This window comes from Chelonoidis abingdonii, chromosome 15, assembly GCF_003597395.2.
Source record: "Chelonoidis abingdonii isolate Lonesome George chromosome 15, CheloAbing_2.0, whole genome shotgun sequence".
Lineage (NCBI taxonomy): Eukaryota > Metazoa > Chordata > Testudines > Testudinidae > Chelonoidis > Chelonoidis abingdonii.
This window is the reverse complement of record NC_133783.1, coordinates 43,820,634-43,837,646: the sequence shown is the minus strand read 5'-3', so window position 1 is coordinate 43,837,646 and position 17,013 is coordinate 43,820,634. Positions and strand designations below refer to the sequence as shown.

Below are 17,013 nucleotides of genomic sequence, written 5' to 3'. Positions count from 1 at the left end.
TAAAATCATTTAAAAAGGAAATGAAAAGCCAATGCAAATTATAGAGTACAAATAATATGTGCATAGTACTTAGTTATTGTTAACATCCAAGCAGCAAAATACAGTTCCAAGTGGAAGTCTGCCATGCTGGCTCTTCAAAAGGGCGACCATGCTAAGAATTATAATAGCTGACCAAATGCATAATCAAGACCGGAATTAACATCCCTATTGAGTGAAGATCAAAGTAAGGCATAAGGTAGACAATGCACCAAGATGATAATAGCCAGCCTCTAAATTACGTTTGTTAGATTATTACAATTCAGCATCAGATTCATAGCTTTGATTTTTAATGTGAAAAATATTCTAGGCAGGGAAAAGTACTGAGTTCTAAGACTGACAGCTATTCAGAGTTTTTGCTGAGAAATTCCACAGGAAAAATGTTACTATGAGAGGCTTCATCCATGTTTTATTCAAATCCTGTAAGACTGCTGAGATACTGGTATTTATAACAATACCATGCACAGGAGTGATTTATTTGTAACATTCCTTTAATGGGGTGAGGAAGCCACACCAAGGTCTTGAAGTTGCTAACCAAGATAAATAGCTCATCATCATCAATATATTTTTAACAAATGCTAATGCTAATCCCAGAGATGGATTAGAAGAAAAATACATTTCCTGGCTGGGAAGCTATTAAATGTTTAGACAGAGGACAGACAGTTTAGGAATGAGAAGAGTAGGAATAGGTTCCTTGGCTTCCCACATAGAAATAAATCACTGAGCCACTGAAATAGAGACAGAATGTACTGTGGGCTAGTTTCTATCTACTGGTACATGGATGTGCCTTCCACTTACAAGTGGGAGCCCTAAAAATGTGAACACAGCTAGAATGTACGTTGCCAGTAACTGAACAGAGAAGTCCTGGTGTAGCACTTGCAGGTAGTTATACTCATGTGCTTCTCTCCTGTTCAACTAAAACAGGAATCCACCAAAAGCACATTGATCCTCCTTCACTGACAAATTAGCCTGTTACTTCCACCAGTTCAGTGGTTTGACTTTTTTTAAAATTTCAGCAGCAAACATGTACTGCAGAATAATTTTTTTTAATGTCTGGCATTGCACTATGCTGTCTATTGCAGAGATGCCGTTGAGTACAGACAGACTTCATGGCTACTGCATTATATATCATTAGTCTGTGTGTCCATTTAAAAAAGAAAATTAACCCTGAACATAAAATGAATACATGGGCCAAATTTCTGCTTAGTGACACCCATACCACCCTGCTACCCAAGGGAAGAATTTTTCCCTGTGGTGTTTTCAGAGTAGCCAGATTCAGATGTGCTGTATGTTATACGCCGATCACCTGGTGCAAGGGAGTTAAAGCATTTATCTTGACCAGGATTTAAAGGAGTGTTGTAAGAACATGTTAGCCAACTCATGCTAACACACACATTCTAAAGGTCTAGTGTGGACAACATGGTGGATACATTAACATGAGCTCCTGCTTAAGTTTCAACTCAACCAGCTAGCTCATGTTTAAGTCTACACTGCCTAGTGAATACTATGCCCTTAGAACACGTTCTACCAACACACTTTTTATCCTAGTCAAAACAAACCCTAAAGAAGTAGAAGAAAGTCTAATGGCCTGATTATCCTCTGCTGTGCAGCCTGTGTGGTCATTTACATCAGTGCAGAATGGATGAAGTGTAGGAGTAACATGCTACCATTTTGATATGGTGACAGTGGATAATCAGTCCTAAACTGGTGTAATTTATATGGCAAAGGGCCAGAAGAAGGTGCAAGTTAAAGCGTGTAGGCCTGATTCTCTGCTTCTTCACCCCTTGTTAATCATTTCCCCCTGTACAAATTTGATCTGTGCACTGGATATCCATCCTCACTGGCCTTTCTTAACATGACAGGTCCAACAATGGGAGACTTCACCAGTTATCCTATAAAACCTGTCAAGTTTGTGAATGAAATCCAGATACTGCCAATGTTATGCTAAAAGTTTTGGACCAAATTCATCCCTGGTGTAACTTCAGTGAAGTTACACCAGGGACTAATTCAGTCCCCTGTCCAAATTTACTAAGATCTTCTGGAGGGCTTAGCCCATAGGTCAGAAAACTTTGGAATAACAATTGTCTTGTACAGTATAGCACTCTGGGGCACTAGCTCCCAAGTGTGTCTCTCTCCTCCTCCCTTGAAGAGAAACTGCAGAGAGGAACAAGCTAGAAGGAACAGCTGCAGAAGCAGCTAAAGCAGGGATCTCTGGACATTCAGAGAACTTTCTACAGTTTTGACTGGACTTTCTCTGACCTGTGCTGATTGGCTGTTTGCGCCAATCCTCTCCCGTCCTCTCCCTCACAGCCTTTTCACCTTAGCTTCACTGCCGACCTGCCCCTCTTACCCTCTTCACTGCTCTGTCCCTCTCACTCGCTTCCTTCAATCCCCTCTCTACCTTCACTTGTCTTTCCATTTAGCTTGTCTCCTCTTCCCTCCCCTAAATGTGGAACTAACGTGTGTCACCATCCCATTGTTCACTCTGCTTCTGTGTTCTACCCCTTCCCACACTCTGTGTCTGCCTTGTCTATTTATGTTATTAGCTCCTGGGGGCTGTGTTTGTGCAGTGCCTAGCACAATGGAGTCCTAGTCTTGCTTGGCCCATAGGCACCACCATAATAAACATGGTTAATAATACAACAACAACAAAAATAAGTGGTTGCTGTTCTCAGTTAGATTTTCCTGAGCATACCCTAATCTGTATTCATCACTTTGGCTCCAGACTACTAGCAAGGTGCCAACAGTGTGAGTGATGCTGTTGCTAGCAATGAATAATGTCTGGGGGCGGGAAAATCAGAATCTTGACAAAATGGGAGTAATATACAGCTTGCAATGGAAATGTGGTTGCAAACATTTAATCAACCAGCAATGCCACCTGAAGGCAGGCAGGCAGGCTGCATTACAATGGCTGTGTGATTGGTTGGTTGTGTGGGGTTTTTTCAGTTTTTTTTGTCCATATTCTCTGATTACCATTGTCCACATTCCCTATTAAACCTATAATCTAAATGATAATCAGGTCTATACAGTTCTTCTCAGGACAGCCCAAACGAAAAAGCCTGTTATCTACAGCCATTTTGAACGTAGTTCTGGAGGTGTTCCACGCATTTGCTTTCAAAGTACTTTTGAAGATAGAGAATTTGAAACTGACTGCTGGATATTAATATAAATCAGAAGAAATCAGCAGACATCTATTGAGGGGATGGATGGTAACTTTAAGTTCTTCGAGTGCTTGCTCATATCGATTCCAATTAGGTGTGCGCATGCTGCGTGCACGATCATCAGAAGATTTTTACCCTAGCAACACTCGGTGGGTCGGCTGAGGCACTCCCTGGAGTGGCACTCTTATTGCACCGGATATATGCCCCTGCTGACCCAGCGCCCCCTCAGTTCCTTCTTACCGCCCGTGACGGTCGTTGGAACTGTGGAGCACAGCATAGCTGATCTCCACTCCCCTAGTTCTTTGCTCGTTTATACCTGTAGATAGTTGTTATAGTGTAGTTGTTAGTAGTTTCTAGTTGTAGTTAATAGTAGTTTTGTAGTTACTGTAAATAGTGACTGGAGGTAAGGAGCTTCTCCCCTTCCTGGTATTGGGCCCATGCCTAGGTCTCCGGGCTTCAAACCCCGCTCAGCCTGCCTCAAGCCCGGCCCTGCTCTGAGACCTGGCACCATCGATCCGAAGCGCGCCTCCAGCATCGGATCAACCCGGCCCTGGCAAAGACTCCTGGCACCGGACGTCTCCGGCACTGTTACTAGCGCAGCATCACTCGCTGTCTCCGGGAGCCAGGAAGCAGCACAAGCAACCTGTTGCTCCTGTACAGTTGGCGGCACTGCCTGTGCCCCCTTTGGAGCAGCGTCCCATGCTGGACCGCCCTGCGAAGGCTCCAACTCTGGCACAATCCATTCCGGTGCCGCAAGCGCCGTTGACCAATACTGTCCCTCTTGAGGTGCCAATACCTACCATCCTACATTATCTCTTGTCCTTGAAGCAGCAAGGCCTAGCAGTTTCATTCATCAGAGTACACCTAGCAGCAATTTCGGCTTTCCACTCAGGTGAAAATGGGCACTTGGTTTTCTCCAATCCCATGGTCAGCAGGTTCCTCAAGGGATTGGAACGTCTGTACCTGCAAATTCAGCATCCAGCCCCTACGTGAGACCTCAACCTGGTCCTAGCCAAGCTCATGGGTGCCCTGTTTGAGCCGATGGCCACTTGCTCACTTCTGTACCTTTTCTGGAAAACAGCTTTCCTCGTCGCTATCACCTTGGCGAGATGCGTGTTGGAACTTCAAGCCCTCACGTTGGACCCACTGTATACTGTGTTTCATAAGGATAAGGTACAGCTGTGACCACACCCTGCCTTCCTTCCTAAGGTTGGTGTCTGCCTTTCATGTCAACCAAGACATCTTCCTTCCGGTTTTCTACCTGAAGCCACACGCTTCTCGTCGAGAGCAACAGCTGCATTCCTTAGATGTTCACAGGGCCCTCGCCTTTTACAGGGTCCTCACCTTTTACATCGAATGAACGAAATCCTTTAAGAGGACGACCCAGCTGTTCATAGCAGTGGCAAACCGGATGAAGGGCCTCCCGGTCTCCACACAGCGCATCTCGTCCTGGATTACATCATGCATCCGTGCGTGCTATGACTTGGCTGGTGTCCCAACTACACATTTTACTGCCCGCTCAACTAGGGCTCAAGCTTTGTCCTCCACCTTCCTGGCTCATGTGCCCATACAGGAGATCTGTAGAGCAGCAGCTTGGTCATCAGTACATACCTTCACTTCCCACTATGCTATAGTGCAGCAGTCCAGGGGTGATGCTACACTTGGTTCAGCAGTCCTGCAGTCCGCAACATCTCACTCCGACCCCACTGCCTAGGTAAGGCTTGGGAGTCACTTAACTGGAATCGATATGAGCAAGCACTTGAAGAAGAAATGACGGTTACTCACCTTTGTAACTGTTGTTCTTCGAGATGTGTTGCTTATGTCTATTCCAAACCTGCCCTCCTTCCCAACTGTCGGAGTAGCTGGCAAGAAGGAACTGAGGGGGTGCTGGGTCAGCAGGTGCATATATCCGGCATCCACTGAGTGTTGCTAGGGTAAAAATCTTCCGACGATCGTGCACGCGGCGCATGCACATCTAATTGGAATGGATACGAGCAACACATCTTGAAGAAAAACAGTTACAAAGGTGAGTAACCATCTTATTTCCTATATTGTTGTTTCCAGTAAACAGTCTCTCAGAAGGAAAGGAAAATAGAGGGTATAAAAATATGTTCTTGTGAATTAAAAAAAAGACCACCTAAAAGTGCTTATGTACACTAAGATCACAAAGCTGTTAATTAGGAGGATTTAAAGGCCTAAGAACAGCTGGTAGTCTTGTCACTAAAGTAATTACATCATGGTTTTTGAGATTTAAATCCAGTTATTTGAACATTGTTTCTATTCAGTTCGTCACAGTGGGATCTCTAATTTGTTTGACATAGTCAACAGCAGAATAGTGTTTCTTGGAATAATTAGCACTCTAGAAATTGAACAGTACACATTGCACAGTACAAAGGCTAGTAAAAGAGTTGTAGGTTGTTTGCCTCTGAAATGTACTTGTGATAATAAAATCTTCTGCTGGATAAACATTCAAATTTTTGTAACATTACTTTGGGCATTTTGTGAAATCCTGTTCATGAATTACAATTACAAATAGTAAACAACTTGTTTTTGAAGATGAGAAGGTAAAGGGAAGCTGCACAGATGTTGGTATTTATATGAAAATGATATTGGATACCAATTATCTTGCTCCTTTGCGAGAAACAGTAAAGTTATAACATGGGCAAAATGGTTTGAAGATTATGTGTGATCTAATAAACCTATATTCTCAATAAACACACTTCATTCTGTAAAGTGACGTTAAAGAGAGCTCTCTAAATGCCAATGTTTCCTTTTCACAGTAACATTAAGATAAAAAGTATGTGTTTTTCATGGTGAAATAGGTGTAGAGCATGCTCATCTAGGAGCAATTCAGTGCCACAGCATACACATTTGTTCAAGCCAACAGTACAAACAGCATCTCAATCACAGTTTTTAAAACCTGTGTGATAAAATCATCTGTCAAATTACTAGAAGCTAGATGTGAATTACAAGGAGAAAAAAAGATTGAGGTCTCACTAGTGCCTTTTATAATATTACTAACACTGGAAATATCTCACCTGATGCATCCTACGATTGCATTAGCCTTTTTCACAGCGCCTCACATTGGCAGCTCGTAGTTATCCTGTGATCAACCAATATACCCAGGGGTCTTTTTCCTCCTGTGTCATTTCCAACTGATAAGTTCCCAGTTTAGAGCAAAAATTCTTGTTGGTCCCTAAGTGCAAGACTTTGCATTATTACATTTCATCCCATTTCTATTACTCCAGTTTACAAGGTCACCCAGATCTTCTTGTATGATATTCTGGTCCTCCTCTGTATTAGCTACACCTCCCAACTTTGTGCCATCCTCAAATGTTGTTAGCACACTCTCACTTTTTGTGCCAAGATCATTAATAAAAATGTTAAAGAAGGTTGATCCCAACACCAGTCCCTATGGAATCCCACTGAAGCATTACAGTTCACCTTTCAGTATGACCTGTTGTAGTCTCCCCTTTACCTAGTTCCTTATCCACCTTTCAATTCTCCTGTTAATCCCCATCTTCTCCAGTTTACCAAACAATTTCCAGTGCAGAACTGTATCAAATGCCTCACTGAAATCCAGGTAGATTAGACATACTATATTTCTTTTGTCTTATTTCAAAGAAGGATATCAGGTTGGTCTGGAATCATCTATGTTTTGTAAAACCATGATGTATTTTATTCCAATTACCTCTGTCCTTAACTACTTTCTCTTTCAAAATTTGTTTCAAGACCTTGCACACAACCAAGAGCAAAGTAACAGGCCTGTAGTTTCCTGCATCATGTTTTTCCCCTTTCTTAAAAATAGGAACTATGCTAGCAATTCTCCAGTCATAGGGTAACACCTGCAAGTTTACTCACTGTAAGTAGTCCAGGAGTGTAATAAGGATGCTGTGCTGCCCAGCTAGAGAGTTTCAGAACCTATGACCAGGGTCACTTATGTCCTGGCCAGTGGAAGTCATGTCTGCTAGTCAAGTTGCCTTTACAAAAACTGTTGCTGGCAAATTCATGAATTACCACTGATGATATGCTGAAAAGGAGCTGTGTGTTTGACATGGTTACAAAGACCCCAGGAAAGGAGGAAAGAGCTTAAATCATCATTCTCAGGCTAAAGAGGCAATCAGAAGACCATACTCTGAAGCCTATGGACCCTATTAAAAGCATAGTATATGCTTGAACTTGGTTTCCATCTCATCATTCTATTCTCTAGGGTTCTCTGTTTTTCTAATGCTGTTTTTATGTCTATTGTTTTGAAAGAACATACTGCTCCCCAGAGACCAAGAAACATGCAGACAAGCCGGATTTGGCAGAGTCCTTGCAGTTTTCCCTCAGCTGTTGTGAAAATGGCCCCAGAAGATGCTAGTTTAGAGGTTAAGAATTAGCTGTTTAACCCTTGCCATGTTATTTTCTTTATTCCAATAGTTCTTAGTGCCTGATAATGGCACTGCCCTTGCTAAGTGCCCTATGGACTTCAGGGTAATGAACACTTGCCTGGATATTAAATTAACCTGTTTCACAGTTCAGGGTTACCAAGGTCTGGAATTTTGTCAGCAGGATATTCATTCTCATTTCCAGTGATACTGGGGGGAAGAAGCTTAAAGGCTGTAGCATCAGAGAGAATGGAAGGGACGTTACAAGGCTACTGCCTTTGTTATCCTAATAGAGCAGCTAGTACTAATATAAAAGAACGGAACAGCTGTCCAAAAAAGGACTTGTGCACTAAAAAGGAAATTCAGTGCATTTGTAAAACAACAACAACAAAACCAGACAAACAAAAAAACACTTTAAGATCCCAGCTTCTTAACAGAATATATAGGTTCCTATGGTGGTGGGTGCCATACGAAGATATAGTAAATGACAATCCTTGCCCCCAATGAGCTTACAACCCTAAAGAGAGTTTACAATCTGAAGCAAGCACACTTATGTTATAATACAAAATAATTGGGAAATTTTTCATCCCGTACTTACCTTTCAAGACCTAAGTTCTCAATTACATATTCCCATTGCCAGCATATATTATTCTTTAGGTAGGATCAGATTTCAGCGTGATGCTTTGCAGGTAACGAAGATAATTTACTGTTATCTGAGCAGCTTGCATTTTGGGTTGGCCTTAGGCACACGAGCACGTAAAGGGGAAAGACAGCTTTATATGTTAGTCATACGATGTCACCTTTTCTGAGCTGACTGACTTTCAGGCATTCTGTTGCAAAGTGACATCATTTTCCAACAGCAGGAGAGAACTGTGTTGGAGACTACAGCTGGGATTTCTGAAGCTACCTAGGGGATACAGATGCCATTTCCCACTAAAATGAATGTGAAGTGGTCCAAATCTCCAAAGCAGTCTACAGATCCATTACCATGTTTATTTTAATATTCTATTAAATATCCTTTAAAAGCCTCAAATTGTTTTAAAAGCAAAACTTTAAACTTTCAAATACATCTACTAGATTATATAGTACTAAAGTAGAACAATAACTCTTCCACAGCCTTCTAAATAAGTACTCAGATGCATGCTACATAAGTCAAAGGCCACTCAAGACAAGCTCATGCCCTAGGCAAAACTTCAGTGTGCTGCTCCTCTGCCCAGTGCAGACTATCAAATCTTATTGCAACACAGCCATGGAACAGAAGTGTGGAGTGGAACCAGCCCCCCGGCCCCAACACACACACACACACACACACACTTTTCTGACCATTTCTGGTGAGTACACCCCACTCACACTACCTAATGAAAAAATATATGAGTCAAAACTCATTCCTGGCACTCAGCTCCAGCTACTAGGCACTGCTGAGTCAGCTCAAAAGAGCCCAGAAAGCTGCTCTAAAGGGGGTAGCCGAAGAATCCCCCTGTCATAGGGCAATCTTCTAGCTGGCTGTATGACACTTCCAACCCTCAAGCAGGGGGGATACTATGGGAGGGGGAGAGCAGAGGTAGGAGAGACATAGCAGAACTCTAAATGCTTAGCTAGATTCTTGGCCACCACAGTCCCTGGAAGCAGGCTGTTTGCTTAGAGTGGCAGTCCTAAATTACATCAGAGGCTGTTTTGGCTCTCAGCTGGCCCAGGATGGTCAGAATGGTGGCATGGATCTGTTTTTCTCCTCCCCACTGCCTCAGCTACCCAGAGTGCAATGTTGTCATTCATCCACTTGTGTACTGGTCTTTGTGCCCTGTCACAGTGTAACATGCACACAATGACCTATGTGTAAGCAGAAGTCAGGTATAGCTGTACCCTCATCTGGTGGTAAATAGGAGTGTGGGAAAGAATGTCTGGAATGCGATCTCAAATTTGCATAGGCACGCCCACCCCTCCCAGATGCCAGCTGTGGGAACTGCTTTGACAAAAAATGACTCAACCTCAGTGGGTGTACTTGTAGACAAGGGACATGGGTCCAACCCAGTAAGTTGGAGGAGGCTGGGGCAGTATTTTGTTGCCTGGGGATCTCCTTGATGGAGCCAGAACATCAGTTTCACCCCCTCCTCTCTTCTACTGTGGAATGTCAGAATTGATTTTTTTCCCCTTAAGAATCTGGTGTACAGTGTTACTGAGCTGAACTCACTTCATAGGTAATGTGTTATGCACCAGCACATGGAACTCCCTACTAGAGCATGGAATCCTAAGAGTGAATCACTAAAGAGGCTTAAACATTACTGAGCTGAGAGCACTGAGTACTGTGCTACCTAGTGGGGGAGCCCTGAAACTATACTGTGCACAGAGCAGCTGGCGGATGTGGACCGGGCTGGAGCGGATCAGCGGGACAGCTGGGGGCGGAACGGCTGGCGGCGGAGTAGCTGTGGACAGGTGAAGCGCCCACAGAAGGCAAGCAGGCGAAGCAGTTTGCAGAGACAACTGGTAGCAGCTCACAGGACAGCTGGTGGAGCAGAGCAGCTGGTTGTCGAGGCGGAGCGTTTGTGAGACGTATGGAGGGCAGAGTGGATGGCTGGTAAATCCAAGCACGTTCGTGGGAGAAGCGAGCAGAACCTTGGGAGGCAGGGCAGTTGCCGGACCACGATAAGGTGCCTTCTTTCTACCAGGCTGGGGAGACTCTGGCGAATAGACTCTGACTTGGGGCTGCACTGACCAGACAGAAACCTTTTGAATGTGGCTTGGCTGTGGGGGTGTTGGGGGGGGCTGCTGCGACTCAAGACCAGGGGAAAAGGCACGCTCCAATTTCCGGGTGGGTCTTGGCGCGATTTGGATCTAGGAACTCTAGTTAAGGTGTCTTTCCAATTTAGTGGTTGTTTGTTATATCTCATGTAATTAAACTTTTCTGCTACACCGACTCATGTCCGACGTTCGCGAGGAGGGATTGGTCACTGCCTGGCCACATAAGCATTAATCCCTCGGTGCTATATTGCACTTTAAGATTGCGCTGCTGCTAGTACAGGTGTGCTCGTGTGCTTATTCTGTGTAGATTTAAGCTAGCCTGCGCAGATCAGCAATGTCTTTCGAACTCTCAGGAAACTGCTTGGTTTAGCGGACCGAGCTATATCTCGACGTGGGGTATCTCTCAGAGCCACATTTTGATTAAGTTTTTCTGCTACACCGAGACTCTGTGCTTGCGAGAGGGGAAACATTGCCTCTTTGAGGCACCCAGGGGTGTGTGTAAGATTTTCCCAGGTCACTGGGTGGGGGCTCGAGCTGGTTTGGCATTGTGTTATTAAAACAGAACCCCTGGATACTAAACCCGGCCCTTGTTGCTGCCAAATTCAGAGGGGCAAAAGGGTTACACGTGCTTTGAGGAATAGTTCACCAGCAAGGATCACACTCCCGCCCTCTGGTGGTTTAGGCTCAGTGGGGCCAGGATTCAGCATGCCCTGCACAGCCCCTCCAATCAACTCTTGGACCACCCGCCTTCCTCTGGTAGCCCTTCTTTCCATCCCAACTCCCCAGATAGCCTTCTAGGTCCATGGGGGCTTTGCCCTGCCCTTGGTCTCTGCCTGCTATATACACCCCCTGTAGTCAGGCTGGTCCTGGAGATGCCTTCCCTGCCCCAGTCACTCACTCCAGTCAGCTCAGCTGGTCACCAGCTCAGGCTCAGGCTGAGGAAGGGACAGACTAGCTCTCAGCACACAGGTGGCCATGCCCACGCTTGCAGGCTCTGATGACAGTCAGCATTAACTTTCAGCTTGTTCCACAGTTGGCCCTCAGCAGCCTGGGCTCTGTACGCTGGGAACACTGGCCTGCCTGGTTGGCTGCATGTTTGATTCTAGGGGTATGAGGTGCTGTGCAGGCATTTGCCAGCCAGGGAGCTGGCAGCACCAGCCACCTGGGATGAATGGGTGAGCAAGGAGTGATCACAAGGTGAGGAGCAAGGGGGTGGAGGTGACAGGAGAGAGGTAGGGGAAGGAAGAGAAGTATAGGGAAGTTGCATGGCAAAAGGGGTAGGTGGAGAAGCTGGAAGGGGAGCTGGGATTCCCCAGTCTAGCTGGCAGGCTCTGTCTCATGCAGCATTCAGCACTCCACCATAGTCACCAGGAATTAAAATCTTTATTTTAAAATAAAATATTCATTGGTGGGGCCCTGGCAGTATGGCGTCAGCAAGAGCCCCAGGTCCACATTGGGGATAGTTCCCCCCCAGCCACCTGCGCAGGGCATTTGCTTTTGGATGGATTTTACACACATGCCTGAACACACACAACCTTGCACACACATTCACCTTCATTCTCAGACACACCCCACTACCCTCCATGCAATGAATCGCTCCTGAGTAACAGGTGTCACCACCTCAGAGTCTAGGCTTTTGCATCTGCAGCCACTGGTGGGAACTCTGCTCCCTGTTAATATTACACCCCTCCACTGGGACCCGCTGTCCCTCCCAGCCAGTGGTATGAGGAGCTTGGTGCTTGCAAACAGATAGCAAACTGTGGAGCTTAAACTGAGCTATGGGGGTTAGTCGGCAGCTCTCTCCCCTCCTGCCAATAGGAGCAAAATTGGGTCTCCTCTGGGGTCCTGATACCCCAGAGCCAGACTGCTGCAGGATTCCCCTCTTCCTCTCTGCTCCAGGTCACCCCACTCCAGGGGGAGGCATGTTTTGTCATTTCAGCCTACCATTTAAAGGCCTGGTCCCAGGCTCCCCGGTTTGACTAGGGCGCATCAGAACCTCCCTTTCTTCCCATTCCCAGGTGGATGGTAACTTACAGCTCCAGAGAGCTGCCTGCTTTGTTCAACACTTGAGTACAGAACAGTACTCAGATTTGTGTCCAGAAGTAAAAAGGGGAAGGGGGAGAAGATGGGGTGGGGGAGAGGCAAGAGGCATAAGGCCACACTGTCTGTTTTGTGCTCCAATTCTCCAGCCCCTGTCCTTCTCACCCAGAGGCTCCTCTAGCTATAGGCAAACTCAGAAGCGATTTCCTAAGGAGGCAGCTGCCTAGAGGCAGGGTCTATGGGGGTGTGAATTGCAGAGCACTCTAATGTGTAGTGCTCTAACTGGCCTGCATGCACGCTGTTGCGGTGAACTGGAAGGTATCTAGTATGCATTGATGTAGTCCTGTGGACTATATCAGAAGGCACCTTTTAGATAGTGCCAGCCAGGTCCACACAGACCAGTTAGAGCATTCTGCAATTCACCCCACCCCAATCTATCTCCTCCAATAGACCAGTCTGCTGTGCTGCTTCTCCCAGAAATCTGCTGCAAAGTTTGCCTATTACTAGAAAGGCCTCTGCCTGCACTGCTAATACCATTAATGACAGTAGGCTCTGCATAATAGCCAGCATCAGTAGAAGGTTCAAAATCCTCATAGTCATGACTCAGTACAAATTAAGTATGCTCAGTATATTTATATACTTCCCAATTTCTCTTTTTTGTTGTGGTTGTGTTTAACTGAATAAGTAAATAGAGTCATTTTTAAGAAGTTGTACTTGGTCATTAACAATTTAGTAAACCATTTAACTGTAGCCTACATATTATGCTTAGTCAGACACCTAAAATTTACTATTTATCCATAAGTTAATTTACTATGGCATATATGTGACTATTTCTGTCATGATAAGAATGATAAGATATCACAAATAGAAAATTCAGTGAGACTTTCTATGAGTAACAAGTTGTGGCAGATGAGTTATGGGAATGAAAGCTCCTCTTTAGACACGTTTATCTTTAATAACTAACCATAAAGAGATGGAAACAGCCATTTACTTGAACCATTAATGAATGCATTTCAATATTATGTTTTTCTCATTTAACAAGCATATAAATTAATATTTAATAATAATTCAAGGAGAAAGAGGTTAAATTTTTCATTTTTATTTCAGAAAATCTTTGTATAGTTGGACTTGGGGGCTTTAAACATGACCCAACAAAGGGAAAACATTAAGTTTTGTCTTTTTTTTTTTTTGCTTCTTCTCTAAGGCCTGGTCTACACTACACTGTTAAACCGATTTTAACAGCGTTAAATTGATTTAACGCTGCACCTGTCCACACTACACTGCTCTTTATATCGATTTAAAGGGCTCTTTAAATCGATTTCTGTACTCCTACAAAACGAGAGGAGTAATGCTAAAATCGATATTACTATATCGGAATAGTGTTAGTGTGGACGGAAATCGACATTATTGGCCTCATTATTTTACAGTAGCTACCCACAGTGCACTGCTCCAGAAATCGATGCCAGCCTCGGACCATGGACGCACACCACCGAATTAATGTGCCTAGTGTGGACACGCACAATCGACTTTATAATATCTGTTTTATAAGATCGGTTTAAGCTCATTCGAATTTATCCTGTAGTGTAGACGTAGCCTAAGATGTATGACAAAAACCTGATATCCCCCATCCTGTGTTCCCCTCCAATACCATCCAAATACCGCCTCCCCAAGAACCAGTCAACCAAACAAAAATCCATACAGCCACAGCCATATATTTCCTTCTTGATTTTTATATTAGAAATCCAGGTCCTGCCTCCCTGCCTTCCTTGGACTGGAAAACCAGCAAGTTTATGACATTACAATCTTCAAGGGTGGATGTCTGGGAGTTTTGCCATTGACTTCAATGGGGTCAGGATTTCACAACAAGTAAATACATGAACCTGATTAATTGGATGGGGAAATGAATTTTATTCACCTTTTTAAAGTATCTTTGGCTTTTGTTTTTACACCTATCGAACTGTAAAATAATAATCTATATTCCACTTTTACAGCCAAGGTAGAATGGATTGTATTAGACTATAAATCAAATAACACCAAGAATTAGAATTCCCCAAAGCAATAATCCAGAATGCATTAGTGCTAACATGTCACCTGGGGTTGAGATACAATGGATGTAACCTTGAAAATGATAGAACATCCTAGATTTTGTTTTAAAGCTATGTTGTTGTGTGACTAAGGCATCTGGAGTCTAAGCACAGTTCAATACTCCAACTACCAAGAGATGGCAGGGGGGAGGAGAGGAAGCTGAGCCATGGAAGTCTACTAATTTCTGCTTGGCCTGCAAGATGAAAACTTCACTGGCAGCTGTGTTCAGATGAAAGTCAAGTCCCCCTAAGGCTTCTGCCAATCTGGGACTGAACAAGTGAGGACCCTGCAACTATCTTTCTGGGATTTTCATCTCCCCACTAAGCTGTCAAAACTTGAACTAAACCTCCTGCTAATTCTCAGTGCAGGATTTTGCCTCTTGTTGGAGAACCAGAACTTGCCATCTCTTCCAAGACCTCTCATTCATAAGCAATTGGGAGGAAACATCTAATTTCCTCCCTGCCACACCATTTGAGTATCAAGCATGTCATTCCTGGAATGAGTTTGGTATTCAGTAGCTGGGGAGCAGAGGACTGGAGGTTACATACCTGAGTCTCTGCTGGCCCAGCGCAGAGCACTGCTGCCAACATACTGGTCCAACTACAACTTTAAAAGAAAACAGAGTCCCTATCAAAACAGTGGCATGAATACTACAGTAAGAGATCATTCAAGCATGTGGTCTACTAGCTAATTTAGCATGTCAGAAAAACAATTGCTTTTTAATGCTTTGTCAGCAGAATAGCTGAAGACAAGCTTCTTATTGTGTACTTGTTTAATGAGGCCTTCCGTTGTTTTGGTTTTTTAGTACAAAGCTGTGGTTTCAGAAGCCTGCAGCTTTAACTAAACTTAAAAATAAAATATAAAGAGGAATGCTAACCATGTAAATAAATATGATATTTAAGCACACACTTTTCTTTTGTGAATGGTATTAATAAAGAAAAACATGGATGATGAAGCTAAGAAAGTCTAAAAGTAATAGTTTTAAGTCATGTGGTTTGATGTCATTTATCTGGAGACTTCTGTGATCTGACCAATGAGAAGGTCTATCAGGCGTACAGCTACTGCACTCCACACCAAAATAATTCAGTATGTTACTCACTAGGGCTAACAACCTCTCCACTTCTCTTGCATATCCAGGTTCATTCTTAGGAAAGTGGCCAGTTTTAAGGTGTATTGCTACAGCAGTCTGTCTCTCATGTGCTCATCTCTGTAGCATCTGAGTAGCACCATGATATACAGTTGTAACCTCATAACTGGTGAATTCCCAAAGTTTTGATAAGGCCACGGGTGATTTCAATGGGAGTTAGGTGCCTAAATAACTTTGAGAATCTGTGTCACTGTTGCTAAAACTGTTCTCTCTCTCCATCTGCATCCTACCACAGCTTCTGTTTAGAGCATTAGTATAGAGGTTGGCATGTTGACAGTTGTGTAACAACAGTGGGTCTGATTCTCACTAAAGTTAATGTAAAAATACTGCATTCATACCAAGATTTCATATCCAGTTACAAACCTGATATTGATGCAACAATCACAATTCATCTTACCACTGAGAGGGTGAGGAATGGTATATTGCTTCTTTTTGTTAGAAATGGATGTTGAGGAAAGTTTTTGAGGAAGAAGAGCTCCTTCTTGCTTTTCTGGAGTGTCATTCTGCTGGGTTTTCCTCAGTTGTGCCATGTGTTCAAGTTTTTTCAACCGTTCTTGTGAACGAGAAATAAACTGAGGTTTATGGACTTCCAGAGCCTCCTAAACGAAAAAGTCAAAACACACAACATTGAGACGCCCGTCAAGTATGGTTTAGTAAAGGATTATCATGGAGAAGTCAATGCATCTCAACAGTTAAGGTAACAACCATCTTCCAGCCCTGAATTTGCTCCTCTTTAACTTTAGCTTGGAAAACTGATTTGGCTTGAATATTACCAAATTTATTCTAAAGGCAAAGGGGAATATTCCTGCCAAATTTGAAGTAAATGTATTAAACTGTTTTTGAGTTTCAGATTTTTTAAAATTATCCTGATTTAAGATTCTTTTTGCCCAATGTTTCTCAAAAAAAACAACAGCTCAGAAACAGCTTGTCACTAGCAGCTCACAAACTTTCCTTTTATATAAATCTTCTTGAAAACTCATTCCCAGATGATATGCAAGAAAATAAACTGCAGTGATGTGTTTCAGAAGCACTATGCCCTAAGCATCCCTGCTCAACCAATGAGAGTGAGTCATGGGGGAAAGGGGACCGGTGCAACTCATTGCATCAGATGAGACAGCAGCAAATCCCTCTGTTTTTAGGGCCTGGTGGTAGTCTGGGCGGGAGTTCATTCCCTGTTTCCCCTCCTGCCATGGCTACTGCCTCTGCCCAAGAACTGCACCTTCCTGAACACCAATAAAAATTTACGTTATAGCCAGCATATACTCATAATTCCTGCTATGAGCTGTGCTTGAGTAGTGTCATTTTAGGATTTGTGTAAGAACATAAAAACGGCTGTACCGGGTCAGACCAAAGGTCCATCTAGCCCAGTATCTGTCTACCGACAGTGGCCAATGCTAAGTGCCCCAGAGGGAGTGAACCTAACAGGTAATGATCAAGT

At 43.8% G+C, this 17,013-nt stretch overlaps 1 protein-coding gene across 1 annotated transcript in view; it reads right to left on the bottom strand.

Annotated features, from left to right (window-relative positions):
* The window catches only part of C15H10orf90 (chromosome 15 C10orf90 homolog), a 106,354-nt gene that overhangs the window by 10,661 nt on the left and 78,680 nt on the right, over nucleotides 1–17,013 (bottom strand). Inside the window, 1 exon segment of the mRNA XM_032794827.1 lies at nucleotides 15,973–16,174. Coding sequence (XP_032650718.1) covers nucleotides 15,973–16,174 — 202 coding nt within the window.